The sequence below is a fragment of the Pieris brassicae genome, chromosome 4, assembly GCF_905147105.1.
Source record: "Pieris brassicae chromosome 4, ilPieBrab1.1, whole genome shotgun sequence".
Lineage (NCBI taxonomy): Eukaryota > Metazoa > Arthropoda > Insecta > Lepidoptera > Pieridae > Pieris > Pieris brassicae.
In genome coordinates, this window is record NC_059668.1 from 1,514,861 (window position 1) to 1,541,353 (window position 26,493).

The 26,493-nt window shown below is 34.6% G+C and overlaps 1 protein-coding gene across 1 annotated transcript; it reads left to right on the plus strand.

The window, feature by feature from the left end:
- Positions 1-6,637: 6,637 nt before the first annotated feature.
- LOC123708894 (dihydroceramide fatty acyl 2-hydroxylase FAH2) lies at positions 6,638-25,604 on the plus strand. Its single transcript, XM_045659892.1, has 6 exons — positions 6,638-6,926; positions 16,825-17,047; positions 18,486-18,658; positions 20,181-20,307; positions 22,838-22,957; positions 23,937-25,604. Exons 1-6 carry the CDS (start codon positions 6,651-6,653, stop codon positions 24,020-24,022), a joined length of 1,005 nt encoding a protein of 334 aa, XP_045515848.1. The 5' UTR covers positions 6,638-6,650; the 3' UTR covers positions 24,023-25,604.
- The last annotated feature ends 889 nt before the right edge of the window (positions 25,605-26,493 follow it).

Below are 26,493 nucleotides of genomic sequence, written 5' to 3' on the forward strand. Positions count from 1 at the left end.
TTGAAGCCACTTTTTGACAATTCGGAATTTGACCACAGACTTTATCTTGAACAGTGTAATTATATTTTGGTTTAAATCATAGATTAAATAAACTGATTCACCACAGATGGATGTTGACAATATACATCGCAGAACTAACAATAATCAATATCAATAGAAATTAGTAGAAAAAAGCGCGGGAAACATGATTGTAGACGTACGCGTTTATTGTCTTTATTTAAAATTTTATTTTGTTTGTTGGATTTGGAACAGTAGTATAGTGTAGTTTGTTTACACAGTGCTGGGCAGGTCTTTGACTAGCCGATCCAACGGTGTCGGTTTTTCGCGTACCGCTTTAACAACACCCTCGATCGCAGCCTTATTGCTTTTAGACGAGCATTAAGTTAGAGCACTCTTTTTTTGTATGCTTGTGGACCTTAATCTTCTTTTAAATTTTTTTTTGCTGTTTTCCTACTGACACCCATCTGCAAAGCCATCTGTTTTCGGACAGGATTTCTTGCTATCCAAACCTTGATAGCTTTTATTACTGCTGGCCGGCCAGTTCTTTTTTTGTCCTCAACACCTAGTTTTTAATATTATGGCATTAGTTTTAATTTTATGCCAGTTACAAGTTAAAAAAAGTGATTGATTCTGTTTCAAAATAATAGTCAAAATAGAATGCAATTTTTTTTATAAAATCATGTTCGAAATTTAAAAATAATGTACCGTTGATAGAACTTTGCTACCAACTACGTATATATTTGTGATTTCTTAGTTTTATTTGTTTAAATTTTATTTAAGAGTGTAATTAATAGAACATTCATTGGTAAGCTTTTTTTTTATATATTTTTGCTATGGAAACCGACGGATCCTTGAAGTCTAGCAGTGGTGCTCCTAATCGTACTGCCACTGTGAATAAACATTGCTCTCATTGTAATAAAAAGAGACGAAATCGAAAACGACATGAGCGCAAGGAAATAAAACAAAATGAATATTCCATTCCTTTATGTAATAATAATATCAATACCCAAATTAGTACTGCTAATGTCGTTATATATTGGGTTCTTATAACATTTGGTAAAATATTACCGCAATTTTGTCTAGTCCCAATAGAAAAGCGCAATTTCACTAATTGAGAACAACACAGTACATAAACTAAATGATTAATTATTGGTGTCACAGGCGCCACTACAATAAAACGAATGTTACTAATTAATTAACGGCGTCTGTTGTAATTACCTCGAGTTTATCAGATTTCATTGTCAAGTCTAAATAGGCTTTGATTGATATCCGTCACTGTTGTTTACAGATAGTCAACATCAAAATTATTTGCTAACAGATTTTTTTTGCCACCAGTTTTTGGGTGTGTGCTAGCTAGTATTTTGCCCAAGCCGCAGCTGCAGGCGTGATTCTTCTTCTTCAATGACAATTAATATTAGGTCCTTACATATGAAATTGGCGTTTTGTATGGGAGGAAAAAAAAGTCGAATATTTTTAAATATAATATATTTAATTAATCAAAGTATGAACCATTGTTTTCTATGCACTTTTGCCAACTCATAGGTAGTTCATTGATCCCTTTACTAAAAAAAAACAGTCGGACGGGAATCAATAAAATCTGTGAAGGCGATTTGTACTGCCCCATCAGAGTTAAATTTTTTCCCTTGCAAGAAGTTGTCCAAATTACGAAAAAAATGGTAATCTGTTGGAGCAAGGTCCGGGGAGTACGGAGGATGTCTTAGAGATTCCAATTGAAGCTCTTCTTATTTGGTAGCCGTCTGTTGTGCAGTGTGTGGTCAAGCGTTGTCGTGAAGTAGCAGTGGCGTGGAGCGATTGACCAGCCTAGGTTGTTTATCCGCTAGCTTTTTCATCATGGTTTGCAATAGCTGACAATAGACATCAGCCGTAATAGTCTGGCCAGATTTGACAAAACTGCAATGAACAATACCCGCACTAGTCTACCAAACGCTTACAAGTAACTTTTTTGGGGTTAATTTTCGCTTGGGGCAGGATTTGGCTGGCTGACCAGGATCCAACCATTGCGCTGAGCGCTTCCGATTATCGTAAAGAATCCATTTTCATCACAGGTAATGATTCGGTTTAAAATAACTTCATTATTGTGCCGGTTCAGTAATGTAACGCAGCAGTCGACGCGCGTTTGCCGGTTTGCTTCAGTCAATTCGTGAGGTACCTTTCAAGCTTTTTAATCTTCCCAATTTGCTTCAAGTGAATTAAAACAGTTTTATCACTAACACCGCAGCCTGCAGCTAACTCGGACGTGGTTTGCGATGGATCCGCTTCCACAGTAGCCTTCAATATTTCATTATCAACTTGGGTCTCAGGCCGTCCACGGGGCTTGTTCTGCAGGTCGAAATTTCCAGAACGAAAACGTTGGAACCAAAACGAACTGTGTTTTCTTTTGCAACTTGACCACCATACACATCATTCACCCTTCGAGTCGTTTCCGCAGCACTAGTGCCACGGCGGAACTCGTACTCGTAAATAATGCGATACTTTAAGTTTTCCATTTTGTAAAATGAGTGACGCAAACAGAAAAAAAACAGAAGAAAAAACAAATGAATGGCGGTCATCGAAGCACAAATACATGAGTAAATAGCTGTACAAATTTGAATTTGAAATTCCTAACCAAAGAGGAGATAGTTGAGGTCAAAGTGGCCAGTACGACAAAACGCCAATTTCATATGTAAGGACCTAATATGTTGTGCCTGTCTTGAAAAGCGCTAACCGATAAAATGACTTGCTGCCTGAATACCACTCAATTCCCAGCTTCTTGGTATTAGGGATGCTGAGATCCATAATCGATCCCGACTTGCTCTGCCATCCTCCCTACGTCGCCTCAGCAGGTCGCTTCAAACGGTGGGAATGTATATTATACAGAATAAAACATGAGTTATTAAATATCTGAATAAACAAATAATTGTGTGTGTGCCTTGATGAATTATTCGAATTCGTTTAAGCAATATTTGTTGCATCACTAATGCTAACCGTAGCATTAGTAATATAAGCCAATGCCACTGCTACTCGGAAAAACAAGTCCAGAGTACAATTTCTGAACGAATATGTTCTGTACCATTGATCACCTTCTTGCGTTAAAAATAACCTCTTATGCTTTAGATGTCAGGTAATAGACATAAGAGTTGTACGTAAGTTTATGATCAACCTTCAGATTTAACATTACGTAAATATAAAGCATGTATTGGAACATATTTTCAGAATGTAAGCTGATGTCATGAGAAATGATGTGTACGTAACAGTTATATTATATTCTATTATGAATGTCAAGTAGCTTTAGTTCTGAACCAAAAAAAAAACAATCGATCGTGAATTATTCATAAATTATAAACATAATATTTTTTTTGCGGTGTTTTAATTACTGTTACTTAAGTATTTTGTTATCGTTAAAATTTATACTGCTCTTATATTAGAGCAGTTTTGGCCTAGTGACTAGAGCGTTTGCGTACGCTGAATTTTTCTGTCTATGTCCGATATTAACACGCTCGCATGGTGAAGAAAAATATCGTGAGGAAACCGGCATGCCTAACAGTCAAAATATTGACGGTGTTGGTTACAGCAAATAGTCTACTCTCCCATATAGAAACAGAATGATTTTTAAATTTAATATTGTCATTTAATGATGGTATATACTCGTAGAAATTGGAATTCAGACACAAAATACGCCAGCCGTAGACGTGTAATAAGTATAATACTTAGGTTAGGTCAGGTAGACCGGTCTGTACTGTACCGAACTGACTATATATAAATTTATTAAAAACTTACTTCATCACCATACTTTTCTGTTACGTAATATTTGATATAAAAAAGATTGTGTGGACTGCCGGTCTTACGCAATCTTTTTTTTCTTTATTAGTTTTTAGTATACGTGTTACTCGTTACTATAGCTTAGCTATAACCTTCTTGTTCTTCAAAATGGAAACCATTCTTAACGGCCAGATCCTGAGGTATCTAGAGGGCAACAGCTGATTAGCGATTATCAATACGTCTTTCGCCTTGGTCGCTCAGCTGGTGACCTTGTATACCTTACACATAGGTTGGCAGAGGCAATTGAGTCCCAGGGGCAGGCGCTGGCGGTAAGTTCGATCGGATGTGGCACATAGTACTGCTTTCGAAGCTTCCAGCCTCGAGTTATTATGCAATTGGAATTCTAGCTTTCTCGCTGATCGGATCAAGGTCAAACCCGTGACTGCTGGGGTCCCAAGGCTGTGTCATATCCCCGACCCTCTTTATTCTGCATATCAATGATATGCTGTAAATTAGCAACATTAATTGCTGTGTATATGGATGTCTATGGATATGTATGTTCCGGAAAATCCGTGAATACATTTCTACCTTGATTATAAAAATATGAATAAGCATATTTCAATCATACAAATAACAAATGTTAATTGAACCTAGGTCAGTAATGACATAGGGACCGTCATTATTCTAATAACTATATTTATACTTAATAATGTATATAGATTTTATAATTAGATAATAATTGTAACCATGAAATTGTATGCAATTTTCTAGTTTTTTCCGTGTTTTGTAGACTCTAAGCCTTTATCACTCATTGTTTTGCGTTTATTGCACCCGGGTTTGAATTTTTGACAACACAAGTGTTACAGCTTACGTAAGCATACATCATCAAAATGCAACGCAAAATATGTAATTTCTATTTAATTACTAAATGGTACTATTAGTACGCTCTTTTCTTAAAGGACCCTATATCAAATAAAATAAAAAATATATGGCGCTACAACCTTTTTAGGTCTGGGCCTCAGATTTTTATATCTGTTATATGATCTTTGTTAATTTAATAGGCTAGTAGGTAATCAGCCTTCTTTGGCTGACGCACGACGTCGACTTTTTGGGTCTCTTTTTGAGGTCCTCACGATGTTTTCCTTCACTGTTCGATCGAGTGTTAAATGCGCACATAGAAAGAAAGTCCATTGGTGCACTGCGGGGGATCGAACCTACGACCTCAGGGATGAGAGTCACACTCTGAATCCACTAGCCGAACACTGTCCTATGTCAAATAGGTTCGGAAATACTTCAGTGGGCAGCTGGTTCCTCAGGTGCGCGGGAAAAACTGCCTTAACATCATTCAGTTGTTTAACGACTGACGACGAGGTGTCAGGTAATCAGTGCGTATATCATATATGTCAAACTTTTGGCTGTCAAATCGGAGATCTGATATTTTCATAGCAATAAATCCTTTCGCGCCCATAAATACAATACATAAAAGTTTAACTAATCTTTGTATTTTCTAGCTCAAATATTCGACACGGTAAGCAGTAAGTGGCATCGTTTGTTTGTGAATATACCATCCAGCGCCTATCAAGCTTTTCACCGTTAACTAATATCATATAATAATCGTCGTATAAGTCGCCGTCCATTATCATTTACGGGAAATATATCAACTTTAACCCGGATTGGACCTTTTAATACAATCTCAGTTCGGTCTACATCAGTAATTGTTATGGGCCACAAACCGGGGTTATTTTGCGGATTCTGATTTACCATTCCAGCAGCAATTGATGTGGATATAGACACGGGCTGAGATTCCTGTTCTTGTCTGGATAGCGTTGACGGTAGCAGTGCCCTAAGAGTCACTGATGTAGTTAATTCATCATCGTCTTCAGTGTTTTTACTTAATCATGGTGATGAAGATGTGGAAGGAATAATTTTAGCTGGATGTTTTGTTGAGGTTTCTTGTATATATTTATATAAAGATCCACGTAGATTTTTAATCTGCTTTCTTTTGATAGCTCGTTGCAGTTACTATTGAGTATTGACTACGAATACTATAATTCAGACTTTTCCAGCTCACTCAATACTTTAAATACTATAAGAACGTAATATTCAATAAAATTTAAGTAAATTTACGGTGCAGTAATGATTTTGTAACTCATACTGCAAGAAAAATATTTCCAAGGTGACATGAGTTAACGAATGAACTAAAACACGGGGAAGCCCCGGGTTTCCTTCTCTGTCGCCCCGACTCCCGAGTACTATGCGGTAAAAACGATAATTAAGTGTTTCTATGCGCGATATTCAAGTACTACACGATGAATTTTTAAATTAAGGTTTGAGTGAATGAATTAATTAACTAAGAATATTTTAATTTGTATGTAATTAAGGATCGAATTCAAAAGTTTTAAATTAAAAAAAAAGTTCGATATTTTTTTTAATTTGCTTGAGTTGGTGCACAAGAGCGAGGCCCCGGGCTTTTGCCCTGTTCGCCACCCCCTGCGGCCGCCGCTGTCGACTGTACTTTAGCTATTCAGAGGGGGAACGCTGCCAGTATCCCTGAAACCTTGCCTACAGGGATTCCTGTTAATAATATATTTTAGTTATTCTTTTTTAAGGTTAATTATTGTTTTTTGCTATATTAACTTTATCCTAAAATGGATTATAATTGATATAAAATAATCATCTGGATATAAGTTTTAGCTTTTAAGTAGATTAAAATACAAAACAATTCAAAATTATATTCAACATTAAATATGACATAAGACCTTTTCAGTGGCCTATCCTTCGGAAATAACAGTCATCAGGTGAATAATTTTTCCAAGTAGCGATATCAAAAGTTAATAGATAAGTTGTCTTTGAGTTCAGTGATTCAGTCGTCGCATGGCGCTCCTAGAAGCATGGCGTTCAGCGTACTTTATGGCGGTGAAAATTACGACATAAACAAGTTTTTACGCGACCACCCCGGTGGTGTGAACACGTTGGAAAAGTTTAAAGGAAAGCCTATAGAAAGTGTTATGAAGGCATACGGTCACAGCACGAGTGCGTATCATATGTTAAATGATTTTAAAATAGATAAAAACATAACTGGAAGTGTCAGTGAAAACGGTAGGATTATTACACAAGACGAAAGCGCGCGATGTTCGGAGGAAATTAAGTTCCTGGAGGAGTTGGAGGTAAAGCATTTTTCTTTTGAAAAATAAGGATATTTTTTCTATATGTTGCTATATATCTTGCGAAATAATATGCCTTGGATTTTGAAGATAAAAACATAAAATATACCTATCTACATTTTTTTACGATAACTTTAACTATATAGTTGTATGTATCATAAATAATGTTGCTAGTTTTCTAATTATCAACAGCGATTATGAGTTTTAAATGTCACCTTTTAATATCATTATTGTTAATTTTATGGGAAAATAAAAAATATAACTTGTTATAATTTGTTACGGTGCAAAACTCACGTATTTAAAGTTATTACAAACAATACTGAAGACACGGTGCGGACCAGCACAATCACATATTCATGTTTGGGCAGCGTACCTAAACTGGAGGAACCGAAGTGGACATCACTTCGAGAATCACAAAAGCCAGAAGAACGTTTGTACATCTGAGGCAAGTTTGGCAACCACGCAAATTAACACGACGAGTCAAGTCAAAGTCTTTCATAAAGACCGTGTTACCGTATGGTGGAAAGTTACACAGAGCCACGCAACAACTCCAGGTCTTCGTCGCTGCATTCGTCAAATACTCGGCATATTCTGGCCCGTGAGAACCTCTATCAGCTATAAAATGAGGTGATAATTCAAAACTATATAAAGTGACATTGCCAAGACAGCTGTCGACTTGAATGCTTAAGGCAAAAGGACACGTGGCCGCCCGGAACAGACCTGGCAACGAAGCATCTTTGCAGAATTGAAGGAATCTGAAGAAGGACAAAATGGCGTTTAATTAAATTGCCGAAAACCGGTCAGGCTTGTTTACGTGAAGTTTAGTCTACGCTGGATGTCCTATGTCCCACCTGGGGGATCCTATGTTCCATAATGATAAATCAAAACATAAAACATACTCGCTCGAATATGTTTTTGATACTTGCGATATTTATAAGTAACTACAGTAAAACGCAATGTAATGTAATAGAAAATATTCCGATGAAGTATTTCTTTTTTAACAATCTTCATTTTGTGATAAGCAAAATATATTCTTACCTAGCAGACCTGACAGACGTCCTGTATAAAAATCTTAAATACAACATTTGAAACTTAAAAAAAAACAAAACATCTAATTGTAAATAATCTGAACTATTCTCGAATCCACTTAATTAATTAATAATTATTAATTAATTTAATCCATTTTTCTATGTGGAACCAGCTGCACACTGAAGTATTTCCGAACCAATTCGACTTAGGGTCCTTCAAGAAAAGAGCGTACAAATTCTTAAAAGGCCGGCAACGCACTCGCGAGCCCTCTGGCATTGAGAGTGTCCATGGGCGGCGGTATCACTTAACATCAGGTGAGCCTCCTGCCCGTTTGCCCCCTATTTTATAAAAAAAAAAAAAAAAAAAACACTCATCGAAAGCGGTCCACGCATTTATTGCATTAAAGCTTTGTCGGGAAAGATTTGATGGTCTTGGTCGTGGCATACACCAATAAAAAACAAAATAAACACAATCTTCAAAACTTCAAAGTGTCAAATTTTCAATAATACTTTACCATAGATAACATTACGTTTAGTTGTCAGTTATGTTTTGTTATTCGGTTTCAGTGGCGTTTAGTGACACCATTTTTAACAAACTGATATTTTGACTGATAAATTTTGATGTTAGATGCCACGGAAATCCCCCAATCCCAAAAGTTCTGAGCGATTCTACCTCCTCACCAATTTTCAGCCAAATCCGTTCAGTCGTTCTTACCTTATAAATAGTGTAACTAACACGACTTTCTTTTATATATAGATAACTTATAAGCTATAATAGTAGTATCCAATATACAATGAACATCTAATATCTCCTTTAATGATGAAAAGTCCTTGACCTAAATCGGTTCCTACAAATCAATTTTACTCATAATATACTCAATAAAAAATTCATTTCAGACGTAGACGTATAAACAGCCGTAAAGAAAAACAGACATTGTCATATATTAGGGTGATATTCAAAAACGTGACTTAGCGATGACTCCCCGAGTATGTAAAAATTCAATACGCTCATTACGAAAAAAACAATTTACTATAGTCTCACGGTCTTAGGTATTCAAAATAATGGCAGAGAATGTCTTACCAGTTCTTCTCACTTTAAACCCTTAATTAGGAAACTTGTATCTTAATTTGTAACTTTCACTTTGTTTTAAATAATGACGCTTATAAATATATATAGTTACAGAAATTAATTTTGATTTGACTCCTAACTTTCGGATGAATATTTATTTCTATCAGAGATTATTAAATATGTTGTAATCGCTTGAAGTGTTAACTGTATAACCAACTCTGAACACCATATACCGAATTTGAATGATAGACTTAGTAGTGATTCCATCAATTTTGACATTGCCAAGCGAAACAAAATTTCGTTGTAGTTATTTTAAAATTCGTAGCGTCTTAACACGAAATGATTATTTACGAATACTCAGTATCTATATTGGAATCGTATTCCCTATTCCAAGTTACGGGGTATAACTGTGGAAACGATTTCATTTGATACGAAGTAATTTCAGTCGGCCAGGGAGTTTTTACATATTTATTAAAAAAAAAAAAATTCTTAGATTATTTTTAAAAATTGCCAGAATTTTCCTATATACGTAAACATTAAACGTTATTAATATTTTACCTTACCTTACCGTATGTCTTAGAATTCAAAATAGTCGTAGCAATTTTGTAATTTAATATGAATTATTAATGTGTGACATTTAACAGATTCGCCCAAGGAGTTTTTACATATTGATGAAAAAAAAACTCACTATATTAAAAAAAATGCCAAAATTCTCCTATATACGTGAAACACCTAGGTTATTAATAATTTACCAAAAGCTCATTATTACTTAGCTTTCAATATACTCATAGCAATTTTGTAATTTAATATTAAATATTTATGTGTGACATTTAACAGATTCCTTTAATTATTTAATATTGACTTAATATATAAATTTTTATACGCGTTTTAAAATTATGGCTTAACGCTATCCATGCATGTATCAATTTTTCTTCTTGGATTCTTCCATACCGGTAAATTAATTCATTTTATTACGATTTGTTACGAGCTAGGGGATCGGATAGAAAATGCCGTGGATTTATTCAAGGGTTTATTTCTTGAAAAATCAATGAGGAATTTATGGGCACAAATTAATTGCAGAAATGCACTTATAGAACACAAAAACAAACACTTATGCACACTTCACACAGTACTTTATCACTTGTATTCACTTTATTCGCACTTTATCGCTTCGGTGTTTCTCCCTTGTTATCGCATTCAAAACTAAAGGTTACTAGTCGCGTTTCGGCTCGCTTATATATCCCTGGGAATAATTCTAAACAATATTCGAGAACTCTTTAGGCGGGCTTGCTACTGAGTAGCGATTGCAGAATTCTAGAACGTCCGCACTCTTTGTCTCTTTTGCACGTTGCTCCGTCCTTGTCGTACGACGTTCTAGAGTGCTCAGTCTAGTTTCGAGAAAGTTCTGATCTTCTTTCTCTCTCTCTCGTATCATTTCGTCCTTGTCTCACACGTAGAAAGTTTGGTCTAGAATATTTCTTCATCAAAGGGGTATACCTAGGCCTGAAAACGCCTGAAAACGGGTCTCCTGAAAACTGCACCACTCTAATACACATGTTCTGAAACCGACTGAAAAAAGGTTTCAGCTTCCTGAAAACTAAGGTAACATTATGGAAATAACAATTTTCTAATATGTGATTGATCCTCTCCTGAAACGATCAGAAATCATATTACAGCCTGCTGAAAAGTTCTCTAACTAGTGGAAAAATCTAGAAACATTGCAGTCGACCCGTCTTCGTAACAATATACATACAACACCGGCTCACACACCAATACTGCTGTAAACTCCGTTGAGTATTCAAAATAATGTAATAAATCCCCATTTACATTTGCTGAACAGTTAATATTTAGAAGTACAGAATCTTTAACCACAGCGTAAACACAAATCAACAAAGACAACAAATTGTGTGTTGTTTAAAGTAAACTACTTTAAATACCTCTCAACATTATTTACCTATTATTCAAGTCGTCTCCGGAAATGCCTGGATTTCACGAAAACTATTGAATCTAATGAAGCTTGATTTGATCCCTTATTTGGAGTACACTAATTTGTCCACCTCTATATTTAGTTTCCAAAACAATGTAGTTAGATGTATCCTCATACTCAAATATTATATTCCATTAATTCACGTAAGCATATACATACATAACTGCTTGTTTATAAATAGGTTAAACAGAGTAATTAAACAGTTGTGTTTACGGCTAGACTAGGTCTCTACCTAGCTATAAAAAATAATGAAAAGGTTCTGGCTTACCTTGTTATTAATATAATTGTATATATGTGCCAATTAAAAAAAAATCTTTAGTTTCCTCAGATTTCTGTACCTACTTTTTGATCTGTGGTTTATAAACGATGTTTTTCTTCACAGTACGAGTAAATTTGTGCACGGCCAAATTCGAACGCCCGAATTCTGAGTTTTTGTTGAATTATTATAATATTATAAATGCTTGTCTAGGCCATTAGCATGGAAACATTAATTTACGGGTGAGGTAAGGCAGACAATACATTTAATTTATAGTCATTGATTTTTAATCACTGTTCGAACATTATGGAAAACCTCCGCGTGCTACGAACAGGTGTGGTCGAATCGTAATTAGTAAGAGATACTGACTAACATAAAAATCGGTGTTATGAATGATTTGGTAATAATGTATTTCATTGTTTTATTGCTCTAATGACATTGACAAGGATATTTGTTGTAAATGTCATTAATGTAGCAAGGAACCGTCGCAGCATAGTACGTATGAAAAATCTTACACCACAGCCGTTGCCTATTTATTTACACCTCTGCAATATATTCGAGATACACCAGATAAACAGTTGGCGTTATAAAAAATAGTACATGACCAGATTCTTGATAAATAGAAGTATTTTCTTCAAAGATATTGACTAATGAGTTTTTATTAGACGAACATATGAATTCTAGCAGTCTTTTCTTTGTGTTCGTTCGTTTCAGCCCGTTGACGTTCACTGCTGACAGAGACCTCTCCTCTTAGTTTCCAGTAGGACCGGTTCTCTGCGCTTTGCATCCAACACCTTTCCTTAAGAGCTTACAAGCTTAAATGGCAATGGCGGGACACATTACCCAAAAAATCGATTGCTATATGTGTTTAATAATTCCGTTGGGGATTTGACAGTTCGCACTGTCCATCTTCAACAAGCTCCCTCCCATTCCTATAGTTTACTCGACTTTTCGCCGACCTATTTTTGAAGCGTATAGGGGGATTATATTATCATTTAAGGGCATACTTAGAGCAAAAGGTTTTCTGTGAATATAAAGTTGGCTAAATTATATAATACTTTTACAATATTTTTTGTTGAAATTTGGTCACGTTTGGGCTGTAAATAAATAATTACCCAATACATACCCTTGACTTATATTGTGTTATATACCACATGAATGCTACGATGCGTATATGTTTAATGAAGTCTTTACAGTCTTTTATCGACTCGTTTGTTGGTCGTATACTAGTCGACGTCGCAAGTCGTATTACTTGTATTAATAATACGTCAGGCCAAGATAAAGCGAAATACGTAACCGTAAGTTTGATTTTGTACGGACAAGCGGTCTTATTTTGATGTTAAGTGATATTGCCGGCTTTCTAAGAATTGGAACGCGCTTTTCTTGAAGAAAGGTCTGATCATGTCACACATGTGTGTGGTGCTGCCCGGCAATCACTGCCTGAAAACGCTTAGTTATGGAACACAGGACATTGAGGTTATACGAATGGAATTTCCTATTCTACCTCAACGCCTGATGATGAAACTGTGTTCTAAAATGAAGTGTCAAACGCCGTATTTTCATTTTAACATTATCACCCCAGTTGACAATTGTTAACCACATATAAGACTTTTTTTTAAGAAATGGGCAGGAGGCTCATCTGATATAACTGCATATCGACTAGGGAATGCAATCCCGACGCGAGATCGTGAATTCGAGATCCCGAGAAACTTTCGGGATCTCGTATAGTTTAAAAAATAATTCACATGACTGAATACGATGATAACTGCATGTTTGTGATAATGAAGTTAATTAAAATAAAATATTATTTGAAAGAAAACAAAAGCCTTTATCCTTTAATATTTACTAACTAAACAACTAAAAATTTTAGTTACATGAACATAATCAAAACAAAAGTAGGTATAGCTCAAGGAGATTAAGATGTGATTGATATTCGGGTGATTTTGAAAGTAACTTCTAAACGAGAGTTTCTTCTAAAGTGTATTAAGAGTGCTATCTGCTAACCAGCATCAATGTGCAGGGTGCATTGCAATGGACATTGATGTAATGTGCAATGTCGCGTGAAGCGTCCCGAGCGGATGTGTGTAGAATCGCTGACCATTGCAGCCCAATCCCGTCAATCTCGAACGGGATCTCGTCATATTATGCTTCAGGATTGATCCCGAAAAATTACACGGGATCTCGGGATTGCATTCCCTAATATCGACACGCACAGAAGCCTTGTGAACGCGTTGTCGGCCTTCTTTATATATATACGCTAACACAGAAATATTAAATGACTGTCGAATTCCATGTAATCGGGATTAAAGTATTTACATTTCAAACACATTAAATTTTTTTAGGCCATAACTGATAGTAGTGATAATAGTTGTGATACTTATCAGTATATCAGTATTGATTTCGAGGCTGCTTCGACGAAAAAAAATCGTCAAGTTCTGTAGTATCAGTAATAAAAATTATACAATAATGTTAGTTTTAGTATTTAAACCAATAAAATACGGCAAGAATATCGCGTAAATTTTCACAACAGACCCAGAAAATACATATATATATATTCTGTTTATTTAAAACTATTTATTTGCTTATCAGTATTGCTACAGCTACTTATGATACAATATCTAAACAATTACATAATACAGAGTTAACAATTATTAACTACTTATACAAAAAAAAACTTAAATCAAAAAAATTCAGATACATTGATCATTATAGTATGTTTAATATAAAAGAGAAATTAAAATATAATTCTATCTAATAAAGGATACCAGAGGTTTTATATTATTTTTAAGCATTTTTATTTACATTAAATAATTTGTTCACTTGACTTAGCATCCTGAGCTAAAGTAAACAGCTATAGATACCGGCAAACATCTTGAACAAATGTCCTTGCCTGTGCAGTAGCGATTATTAGGTATCACTAGGAGGGGTTTGGGAGGGGGTGCGGCGGCGGGAGAGTGACGTGTCGATCGCGTGATTGGTAGATCAGTTGACGTTTGCTTCCCGCGCTGTGTACGATGCGCAAACTTTCCCCCACTCCCTTGTTTAATGCTCAAGAAGTTTGCCGGTATTTGTACCAAACATAATAACAACAATTTATTTCCATCACAATTACATAAAACAGGAGAAAAATACAGTTAAATAACTGTGTTTTGTTTCTGGAAGTAAAACGTTTTATGAAATTAAATATATTTTTTGGTAGACGGCTTTTTAGTTACGTTCTTTCTCTCCGATTCAAGATTAACCTAGTGGTTAATGGCATAATATTTATGAATTATACTTGAAATATTTTCAAATTATTCTAAATTTCTGGAAGACTGAAATCAGTTCACAGGTTTAGGAGACATGCGTACGGAAAAATAGAAAAAAAATTGTGTTCGATTAAACTTATTTTATCGCTCGGGTTTAAAGTAAGATAATTCTTAAATAAAATAAAACAAAAGTAAACATCAGTTATACCACAACGAGTATATTTTATATCTGATAAAATTATTTATGGTGTATAACAATCGTCTTGCTCTACAAACCCTAATTTATGACTCATATCATTCTTTGCCGTTGACTGCTGGACACTAGATTTTTAGTACCCGGAGCGCGCTCTACATCCGAAGCCTTCCCTCCACTGACCTGTCCACCTATTGGGAGGAAAATATAGCATAAATTTAATTCAAATTATTATCAGTCTTATCAGTTCCATGATTACACTTGTAATATTTTATTCCCCGAAATATCTTATCAACATCACGTATTATGCTTCGTTCTACGGTTCGTGTGAGTTATCTGACACTAAATTGATAAAAGATTTCCTCATTTTTCGTAATATGCAGCAGTTTTCCTCAACATTTTTCATGTTTTTCTGTCCTGGGGTCTCTTTTTTACGCATTGTGTGTTATATTTTTAAATAACGTCAATGTATTTGTGAAGATATAGGTGTTATAAAAAATATACGCTTATCAGTAGCGACCGGCTGCGGCCGGCTCTGGCTTCGTACAGCCAACCGTGACTCGTAAACCTTGAATAATTGTACATATACCTTTTTCATGAATCATTACAGATGTTGGTGAAAACCGACACATATATTTCTATTTCCGGACCAATTTGACTGAGGGTACTTCAAAAAAAGAGCGTACCAATTTTAAAAGGCCGGCAACATAATCGCGAGTCCTCGCGAGGCATTGAAAGTGTCCACGGGCGGCGGCCTCAAGCCCGTTTGCCCACGGTAAAATAAAATAAAAAATATATATTATATAAGTTTTTATATACTATAAAAGTTGGCATATGCTATCACGTAATAAAGCTTACACCTTTCCTCTAGAATTTAATAATTTATTCATCATCATTAAGGCAGCGTACGCAACGCCGTTCAACCGTTATCGGATTACCACGAAAACATATTATCATTTTTCGGTCAATGTATTGCATATGACGCACAAAATAACGTAGCTATCTATTGGTAAAATCACTATAAATTGGTTCATTACATCCACCTACAACCTGACTAATATTACTTTGTAATATTAGTATGGACATAGCTGGAACGGGATATCATTTTTTAAACCGTTGCCTTCACCTACTAAATGCTGAAGGTATCGATTTTACTTACATTGCTTTCCCTTCTTAATTATACAACTGTTGTTTCACACAAGTCAAGAACTTGTGAATTTTTAATATGGATGCACTTTGGCTAGAAACTGAATCATACAAATCTGTGCTCTAACTTTAAATACAAATGACTTATTTCACATGTCTCGCTGACTATGTTTCTTCGAAGCAATGATTTTAGAGTATGACTGACTAGAATTTCGTGGGGATTTAGCTTTGATGAAATTTGGTTTAAGCATTGTTGATAACGATACGGAAAGCGCATACTTGCTGGAAGAGATTATGAGACTGCACGTTTCGGACAATTATCACCGCTGCCGAAAACATAACCTTTTTGCTGTGTATTCGACAAACACCATTCGACCAGCGTCAAGGAACTCAGGGAACCATTTGCTGACTCTTGCAGCCCAATTGTTTTCTCAACTCTTAGCCTGAGAGCGACCTATTTGTGAAGTGTATTAAACTATGATTTAAATATGTACTTAGTAAAGTTTAAGGAATAGAAAAAGGTTTTTGACATGACAACGTAATGAATCATATGAAAATGAAAAATCATGACTCACTGTCCCGTTACGCTCATTGTCCCGTTACGCGCAATGTACGCTTGCGCCGCATCTCTCTTCGACTCGATGTGTCTATGCGTCTGAGGATTCACTCCTCCTTTGTATCCATACAAAGTAGTGATAATTTAATAAAAATATTTCAATAAATATATTATTATTCATAAAAGTATGCAATCATTCTACAATAGTAGTTAAACATAAGTAGTTAGTCCAGTTATGTAAATAATAGTTTATTTATAGCCTTAGCGATTAAGATGTCCTTTAGATTATGGTTTAATAAAAATAGTACTTAGAAAATTAAATCAATAAACAAACACTGATTGTTGCTCGCGATAAACTCTTTTAAAATACCAATGAATAAATATCAGTTTATTTAGTTAATTGAACGCATTTTTTCAGAGCAGACTTGATTGGTCGAAGCCACTCCTATGCCAGCTCCATAAGATTTCTTCACACTATGAAGAGTGGGTTAACAGTGCCGTGTATAAGCAGTGCAGGCTGTTCTCTTCCCCTCTCCTGGAGAGCCTGACGTACACACCCTGGTATCTAGTACCAGTCTTCTGGGTACCAATAATTCTGTACCTTATATTTACACAGTATACTGAAAACGTTGTTTGGAAAGGTTAGTATTTGATATGGTTTCGGTGATGCTAGGTGTAGCATTTGTACAAGTATTTTGTAACGAATAATAAATTTATGTTATGTTAGTATTTTTAAGAGAAGTATAACTCAAGTCTTTTGTACGAGGAAGTTAGCAGATATTCACCAAATTTAGATTAGAACTTTTTAAAGTGAATCGTATGTAGCCAAGCCAAGCGTAGAACTGGATTACATCTATTTTTTTAATTATTCCAGAATACATGTCTAAGATTCTGTTGAGTTTTAATTTAGATACCTCGTGTCGTATTTCGGTAATTTTGGACCATTGTGATTCCAGCGATCTTAACTAACACGATAAGCAAAGAACAATGAATGCTATTTGCCAAATATAGCGTCGAGGTCAGAATATGTGAAATATATGAATGCGTATGATAGTACGAGCTAGGGTTCGGATATAAAACATCGTCAATTTAAACGCGTCATAATACGGACAACAGACAAATTAGTAATCAGATCACTCGATACAATATTCGCAATTTGATCTCTTCATTGAAATTTCTTGGAATCGCATCGCAACGCAATCGCGAATGGAGTTGAAACTGTATTAACTAGTTGCGTTTCGGTTCCGTCCTTGTTCTACGGCGTTCTAAAATGTTCAATTTGACTTCGAGAAGGTTCCAATCTACACTCTATTTAGCGTGTCATCTGACCTTGTCTTACACCTAGAAAATTCACTCCAGAATATTCCTTTATCAAAGAAATGAAATCAGTCCTGAAAATTGAAAAAGAAAAAGTTTCCTGAAAATTGTACAACGTTACTACACCTGCTCTGAAACAGCGTGAACAAAAGTTTTTGTCATCTGAAAACAGAAAACAAGAGTAATTGTATGTTAATTACAATTTTCTGATCTGAATCTTTCTAAGATTGAGAAATCATTAATTCAAGCCGTCTTCGTATATATACTATATCTTTTATATCTCTTTTTACCAACGGACATGGAGACAGAATTCGAAATGCCACCTGTATCACCTCGACATCATCGTTCCAGAACTGAATGTATTTTAAGGAAGTTTTTGCCTCGCACCAGCACTATGTGGTGCCACCTGCCCCTTAAAGGATTTCCGAACCAGTCCGACTTAGGGTCCTTCATGAAAAGAGCGTGCCAATTTTTAAAAGGCCGGCAATGCACTCTCGTACTCTCTGGCATTGAGAGTTACCCTTCTGCCCGTTTGCCTCCTGTTCTATAAAGAAAAATCCACGCGCATGGCTGTGTTCATTCCTTATCTGGTAGTCATTCCGAGGGCTTGCAGGAAAAGCTTTTCCTTGTTGTTTTGTGTTAATTAATAAACTAACGGTAGGAACTTCTTCTCTCCTAAAGGCGCGTAAATAAAAAAATACTATATATACTATAAAACTTAGTTATAAAAAATATTAGTAAATTAATACTCATAATTTTCAGATGCCACTCAAGACAAACTCACATCCGGCCAGTTCGCGTGGCACCTGGCATTTGGTTTTATTATGTGGAGTCTTTTAGAATACTCTCTACACCGATGGGTCTTCCACTACGACCCTGGTTCGTCTACTACGCTGATACAACTGCACTTTCTCATACATGGAATGCATCATAAGGCAAGTTTAAAGTACCATATACATTATAAAACTCAGTAGGGTGACAGAACCCAAGACAAAGATAGAGTATTTCATTTAAAGTAATTCTTGCTAGTTGTTTTTTTTACTGATGATGAATGACATTTGATTAGAAGTCAAGAAAAAAAAATGTTTACCTATAGTTCAATATTACGAATAGTTATGGTTTTTTTTTACATAAGAATGCAGTTCTTATTTAGTTAGAGGGTATTATTTGAGGTTATAAACAAAAGAGGAATATAATTATTTTCTACAGAATATCATAAAATATGTAGATACTACCAGGGACATAGATACAAAGGGCTCGCAGTACTCACAGAAAACAATAGGCGATATTTTTAATTTAAAAAAATATTGTGATTTTTAAAAATCGAATCCATAAATAATGTTGGGATCCCTTTAGATCATCAACTCGTGTACGATGCGCGTCCATCGAACGGAACGGAGAATTCGGTGGATTTTTTTGCGTGTGCGTCTACTACTGACTTCCCCGTAATGGCCCAGAGCCCCACACATAATATCTGTGGAATCCTTTTATTGAAGCAGTTCTGGCCATTTATAATAATAATAATAAGCCTTTATTCCACATCTTTGACATACATTTGATTGAAATAAAAAGAAAAATTATAGTTTTACTAAGATGCGGCCCCTGTCCGGGAGAAGGCCTCCTCCAACTTTTTCCACCCTACTTTATTTTTCGCCATCGTCATCCAATCTCTGCCAGCTACCCTCTCGATCCCGTCGGCCCATCGCTCCATTGGTCTTCCTTTCTTTCTGTTTCCTTTCGGACCCGTCCATTCTGTTACTATTCTAGACCATCTGTCGTCTGTACAACGGGCTACGTGGCCTGCCCATCTCCATTTAAGTTTAAGGGCATATTGCTCAGCATCAATAATATTGGTTTTTCTGCGAATATTTTCACTTCTATGTTTGTCGCGTAATTTTATTCCGAGAATACTCCTTTCTATCGCACGTTGGCACGAACGTATTTTGGCTTTTGTTTTGTTTTTGAAAATCCAAGTTTGTGCTCCATATGTAAGGCAGGGCAACAGGCAAGAATCCACTACCTTTTTCTTTAACTTAATTGGGAGCTTAGCTTTGAGGATTTCTTTTAAGCTCCAAAACTTCTAGTTCTGGCCATTTACGACTCCCTAAAACTTTGTGTGGATAAAATTTGAACCAGTAGTTTTAGAATAATAACTAGTGTAATATCTTAATTTAGTCACTCTCTCACTGACGGGCCGATCATCAAAACTCTAGGGAACATAAAGCAGACGGAAGCAATGTAGAATACTAGTATAATATTTAGTGTTAAAATCAAGAAACATTAAAGTTTTCCAATATTAATATAGTCACTATAAGATGTTGTAAGGTTAGCAAATTACATAATAACTTTAGACAGAAGGTATCATAAAGTAGGGACTGAATTGACCGGTATGAGACCGGTGTTCTCTTAATTTATGTGTTTGATAACATGGAATTTATTCATAAATATCATTTTTAGGTTCCATTCGATGGTTTAAGACAAGTATTCCCACCGATTCCCGCACTAGTCATCACCTGCATCCTTTCAGTACCAGTCTGGTGTCTGTTCTCACATCCAGTCATAAAAATCACTGGCGGACTTATAGGTAAGCATATATATGTGTGATGTTGTCTTTGTTTATGTGTACAGATACCGGCAAACTTCTTGAGCATTAAATAAGAGAGTGGGGGAAGTTTGCGCAGCACAAGGACAAATGTTTAAGATTTTTGCCGGTATCTGTACTATACATTTAAAAGTTAACAACAAACGAAGCGAATTGACTATGTTAATTCCTCTACGTTTGCTCAAGGCATTCAAAAGGTGTCATTAATGTAATAAATTCGCGTTTATATCTATCCAGTTTATATAAAAACACACTTAAATAATTTTATTTACGTAAATATAATGTGATAATAACGTTTTATTTACATCACAATACAAGAAAACTAATGATGTAAATGGACGGTCTTGCTGCTAAACGCAGTTTCTTCCAGAAACATAAATATATCAAAAAAAAACAATTCAAAATCAATTATTCATAAAGGTAACAATGTCCACTTATGAATGTCAAAAACAGAAATGTACATAAAATGCTTCTAATTTTACATTTATTATCAGTTCTCAATCAAAATAACGTTATTACCCAAACAAATTGTTTCATTTAACATAATATTAGGTTGGGGAAAAAGTATTTTCGCATTTTAGTATGTATGAACTTGTAATAAAATCTCTTTGGCTATTTGTATCTGGCTGGTTTTGGTATCATTAAAATTTTAAAGAAGATAATTCCAAATTCAAATTAGGAGAATGTGTGATTTTTCTTTTATTTTCGTAGAAGATTCAAGATGAGTGAATCTAAATAAGAAATTTGATCCATTTTAAAATATTGCTATTCGCTGTAAGGTGTTAATGTATTCGCCGTACATTCCTGACCTTGCACCTTCAGATTTCCACCTGTTTCGGTCTCTTCATAAGTCTTTAGGGAGTGTCAGGTTAAAATCACGACAGGACTGCCAAAACCAATAGTCGCGGTATTTTGATCAGAAGCCCCAAAATTTCTATAGTAATGGGGTCATGTCCTTACCTAGAAGCTGCCAAAAAGTTATCGAACAAAATGGTACCTGCATACTTTAGTTAAACGTAAATAAACATAATAAAAAATGTTGTTAATAAGAAAATTTCATAAAAAATGCGAAGAAACTTTTGAACATATCATATCTGAACATCCATACAACATTCGCCACCGACCTTAACCCTAGTTTCAAAGGTTTTATTTAAAGAACCGTTTTTATATTAACATTTTTCCGTGGAAAACTAGTATTTCCAGTAAATATATAAGGAAAAAAAAACAAAAGCGTAACATTCTATTGCTTTAGTTTATTTTTTATGATTCGCCGAACTTCATTTATTTATTTATAATTGAGATAAACTCATAATACATTTTGAAACGGTGCCACACAGCTATATCTAATATACAATGTCAGCGAAGGTTGATAAGACCAAATCGTGAGAAATGGACAAGATTCTCTTTTGAGTGGCAGCCGCAAGATGGGAAAAAACGAGAGAGACAGATCAGGCGATGGAGGGATTATATGCAAACCACGGCGGGGACCATGTAGTACTCACGGTATAGAAATAAGTGAGAGTTACAAGAGGCCTATGTGTCGCAGGACACTATAGACCAAATATTTTGTATTATATTCAAAAGTATTCGATATAAAAATGCCTGTAACTAACAGTTAACATTTAATGAACAGCTCGGAGTGCTTAAAACTTAGTTACAGTGGGACAACGACTATAAACCTCGATTTACAAAATCGATTCGTGACATATGTTTCAATCAACAAGTAACACAGAGTTATGTGGCCGAGTTATGCACGCAATATAAAGTTTTGTTATTTTTCTGAAGCCGTCGTAATACAATGTTTAGGTTATATTATTTTTTTCTCTTTTTGAATATATATATATATATATTTTTTAATCTTGATGAAAAGCAATGAATGTGTAATAATTATTTTTATAATGTAATACAATAATGAAAGCACATTTTTTAGTGCACAGGCGCTAAATAAAGATTTTAATTGGCGCCTGGTAGATAGTACCGGTGACCACAGAGCTGGTGCATTCCTGGCTTAACGTATAAGTATTGCAATACAGCGGGGAAATGCTGCCAGCGTTAAAGTTAAACTGCCACAGGGAACAAACTTTTAAACTTCGTTTAAATTTTGTATTTATTATAAATATTACTATGTAGGTTAAGAATATTGTAAATTCTGTATATTTGTGTGTTGGAAATAAATAATAATTCCAATAATGAAAACAAAAATAATATAACCTAAACAGTTTATTATGACGCCTTCAGAAAAAGAATAAAACCTAAATCAGTGCTACAACCTTTTTAGGTGTAGGCCTTAGATTTCTGTATCTATTTCCCTAATCAGCCACTTGTGACTGACACACACTGTCGACACTTTTGGGTCTAAGGCAAGACAGATTCCTCACGATATTTTCCTTCACCGTTCGACTGCACGCTGAAGCCATTAGGCTAACATTGCATTGCAAAAACTGTATACCTAAGTCAAACTAAGCTATCAAAATCCTGTTGACTTGGTTAAAACTATTTTTTTTTGTTTTAGGATATTTGACATACGACATGATTCATTACTACGTGCACCACGGCTCACCTCGTGACGGATCTTATCTTTACGCAATGAAGAGATATCATTCCAATCATCACTTTATTAATCACGATAAAGGTAAGGTCTTATACTGTACATATATTTGGTTTACACAATCAGTATACGGTTAAATAAGTCTTTTTTCGATTGCTCTAAGCGTCGAGCTATGAATAAATTCGTGTCATTAAGTTAGAAAAGTATTATTGAAGACAATTTCTCTGTGAAAAAAAAACTTGTGTCAAATGGAACAAAGTTCGTTACGAATAATTAGTGAAGGAATTGTTATTATTAACAAATGTAATGTAATTAAAACTTAATCAGTAGGCTCAATTTTAGTAATAATTGGCTTGTGGTAACTGAAGTAGACAACATATGTTTGGGATTGTCTTTTATTTAAATATAAAACTGCACCAATGGTAGTATTATTTGTTTGCTTTCTATGAGAGTGAGATACACACAGACCGACCATGCCGCACGGCTTACAACTATAGCAAAAAGCGTCGTTTCATCTTTTGCTCTTAATTTTTTCCGTCTAGCCCCCTTGGGCAACGCCGATAAGGAACTTCGTTCCAATATTACAAATATACATTAGACTTTCTTGAACATATTAAATCTGCAATATACTAGAATTATTTCTTATTATTATTTATGGGGATATTTAAATGCATTAATTTTATATGTAATCTTAACAATCAAATATACATTTTTTTTTATTTGTATAATTAGATTTCATTATGATAGAATCATAGAACATAAAGGATTGGACTCTTCCCGGTAATTAGTAAATGTCATTTATATTTACGACCAATAACCCTATTAGAACATTGTTGACACACTTATATTTATATAATACTAGTTGTCCAAACCAATCAGTGTTCGTTCGTGTTCAGTGTCAAACGACCAGCCATCTTCGAATTTCGCGCTTAGCAACATTCGATTAGGATTTTATTTTTGTTGGCTTCCTATGCAAAATAAATGGCAGTAATTTTATAGCAGAGGACTGTTTAAGCGTTTTAAAACACTAAGTTTCTTAACTAATAGACACTTTTTTTTTCAGCTTTCGGCATTAGCAGCAAAGTATGGGATCTTGCGTTTGACACATGTGTCCAAGTCAAGAAGTTAAGTTTTAGTTTGCGATGGTAAACTGTTAACACGAAAAAAGAAAAAAAAACAAATTGACAACCCTCTAGTGTTTTTGAGTCGTTTAAAATAATATAAAGCTTTTGGCGCAACGGAACTAAAATTCTATATGCCCTAAATCAGCGAAATATGAACAATATTGTAACATTTCTAATTCTATGCAAATATTTTCTACAGATACTAGATTTAAAAAAAAAAAAACATTTATCATAAATTCCAATTCTGTTCTTAAATGCTCTGCTCTAGGCATTGTGACTGTTCTACCTTACTATAGATGTCTTCAGCGTTTATTGTATACTATAATATCTAATAGGGTAAATAATTTACTAAAACATAAACTTGACAATCAATTAATTTAGCGTACATAGTAATAATAAAAATATTTATAATAAAAAGAAAATTAAAACAAATTTTAAAAGATTGGTCCCCGTGGCGTGTAGCTTTAACGCTGGCAGCATCACTGCATTGCGATACTGAAAGCATCAGCTCTGTTCTGGTCATCGATACTATCTATCAGGCGCCAACTTAAATCTTTAATTAGCGGAAAGGGAAAATCAAAGTTAGAGGAAAGACCTATAATTATAAAAAAAATATAATAATGTTTTACTAATAAGTAGGTTTTGTAATAATATCCGAGTTGTCGAAGTCTATTTTTACATAAAGAAAATCCTGGCGTCACATAAAGAATGTATTTTTTTATAAATATATGTACATAGGTATTTTCTTATTCATAAAATCTATAATACTGTTTATAGTTCGGACCCTTTCTGTCAAAAAAAGATCGTGACGTTCGAAAAATGTGTTTTTTTTTTTAATTAAGGCGAAATATATTTTCTGTTTGTTTAAAAATATTTATAAATTTGTTAATTTAGAAATAAAATAATTTAAAAATAGGAAAACCTCATCGATAATTCCAGTCGCGGGGGTTTTGATAGACGACAATTTCTTACAGTACAAAGTAATGTATAGTCAGTACCAAAATAAACTGTGATGTAAGTGTTACTCACACGAACTAATAAAGTATATTAAAAAAGTATATGTTTAAAAACGTAATAGATATTGGTATACGGGCCAAGTCTAGGCTCAGAACCCTGTAGCCGTAAAGTACCAAAGACATCATTTTGCCAGTGTATATAAGAAAATAGTTATTATATTTACTGTTTTATATGGACAGAGCAGTGTTGGCCTAGTGGCTTTAGCTTGCGTCGAAGGAAAGCGGCGATGTCAAACATTCGACGGCGTGTGTCAGGCTCAGAAGGCTGATGACCTACCTATTAGATGGCAAATGATCATCATATGAAGAGATACAGAAATCTGAGGTCTAGAACTAAAAAAGGTTGTACCGCCAGTGATTTATCAATTCATTTATATGGAGACACTTTATACTTACCTAATTTATGCCAATTCGCTATCCAGATGTTAACGAAATTCTGCTAGAAGGTATCTTGATGAAATGTATAATAATCGTTCAATGGTTTTTTTCTTTAATTTTATTTATTTTTAAGTTTATTTGATACAGGGTTATAAAATTTAAACGAACCATGAATAGCAAGAGACTTCTATAAAAAAAAGTTTGTAATTGAAATAAAAATATTTTCTGTGCCTTGTTTTATAATAAAAATAAAAATGTGTTCATTTGTTTTATTTTAATGTCATATACAATATTCAGAGACAAAACTATGTAATGGTACACCACCTAAAAGGACTTAAAATGCTTGTGTTTTTGAAGTGAAACTTCTGTATCGGCGTTGTAAAAAAATTTACCTTCACATTATTCCGTTACGCTGCATCTTTTTCTTGTCCCTACCACGATTGATTCGAAGAGATTCGAATCCATTATTAACAATAATATATAACGATTGTTATCGTAGTAATAATTCTATTACAATTAATGAAAATCTGTAATAATCTTAATAGTAATAAGGTAAAATGGAATAATTGTATTATTTGTTTCATATATATTTAAAAAAAGTATTTTTTCTTACTAAATCGTTTCCTAAACTTTTCTAACAATTCACTTCCATTGTATTAAATCCAAGTTTCAGTCAAATTTCTAGTTCAATAATAAAATAATACAAAAATAGGTTTACCGTTTTCATGGTTAACGTCCATAAATCTCCACTGGTTTGTGGCAAAACACACTGGGGCTCCCAAATACCAGCTTTTTCCTTTTATCGATGTCAATCGTCAATGTCAATCTCCAACGTATTACTGATTGGCTTGATTCTCTCTCTCTCTACACAGAGACATTGCGTCTGTTTGCGTTTTCTACAAAGTCTATGGTGAGTGTTCTAAAGAATTGCTTGGGTTGATCCCTCTTGTCTCGTTTGTACACCTTACGAGCCATATAAATGCAAAATTTCATCATCATCACCTTGATGATTGGAAGTCTTCCACAGTCCGTTTCACAAGACACTTTCTTTTGGGAACCAGCGAAGTGTGCAGTCGACTCCCGGGGGGGGGGGTCTTCCCTG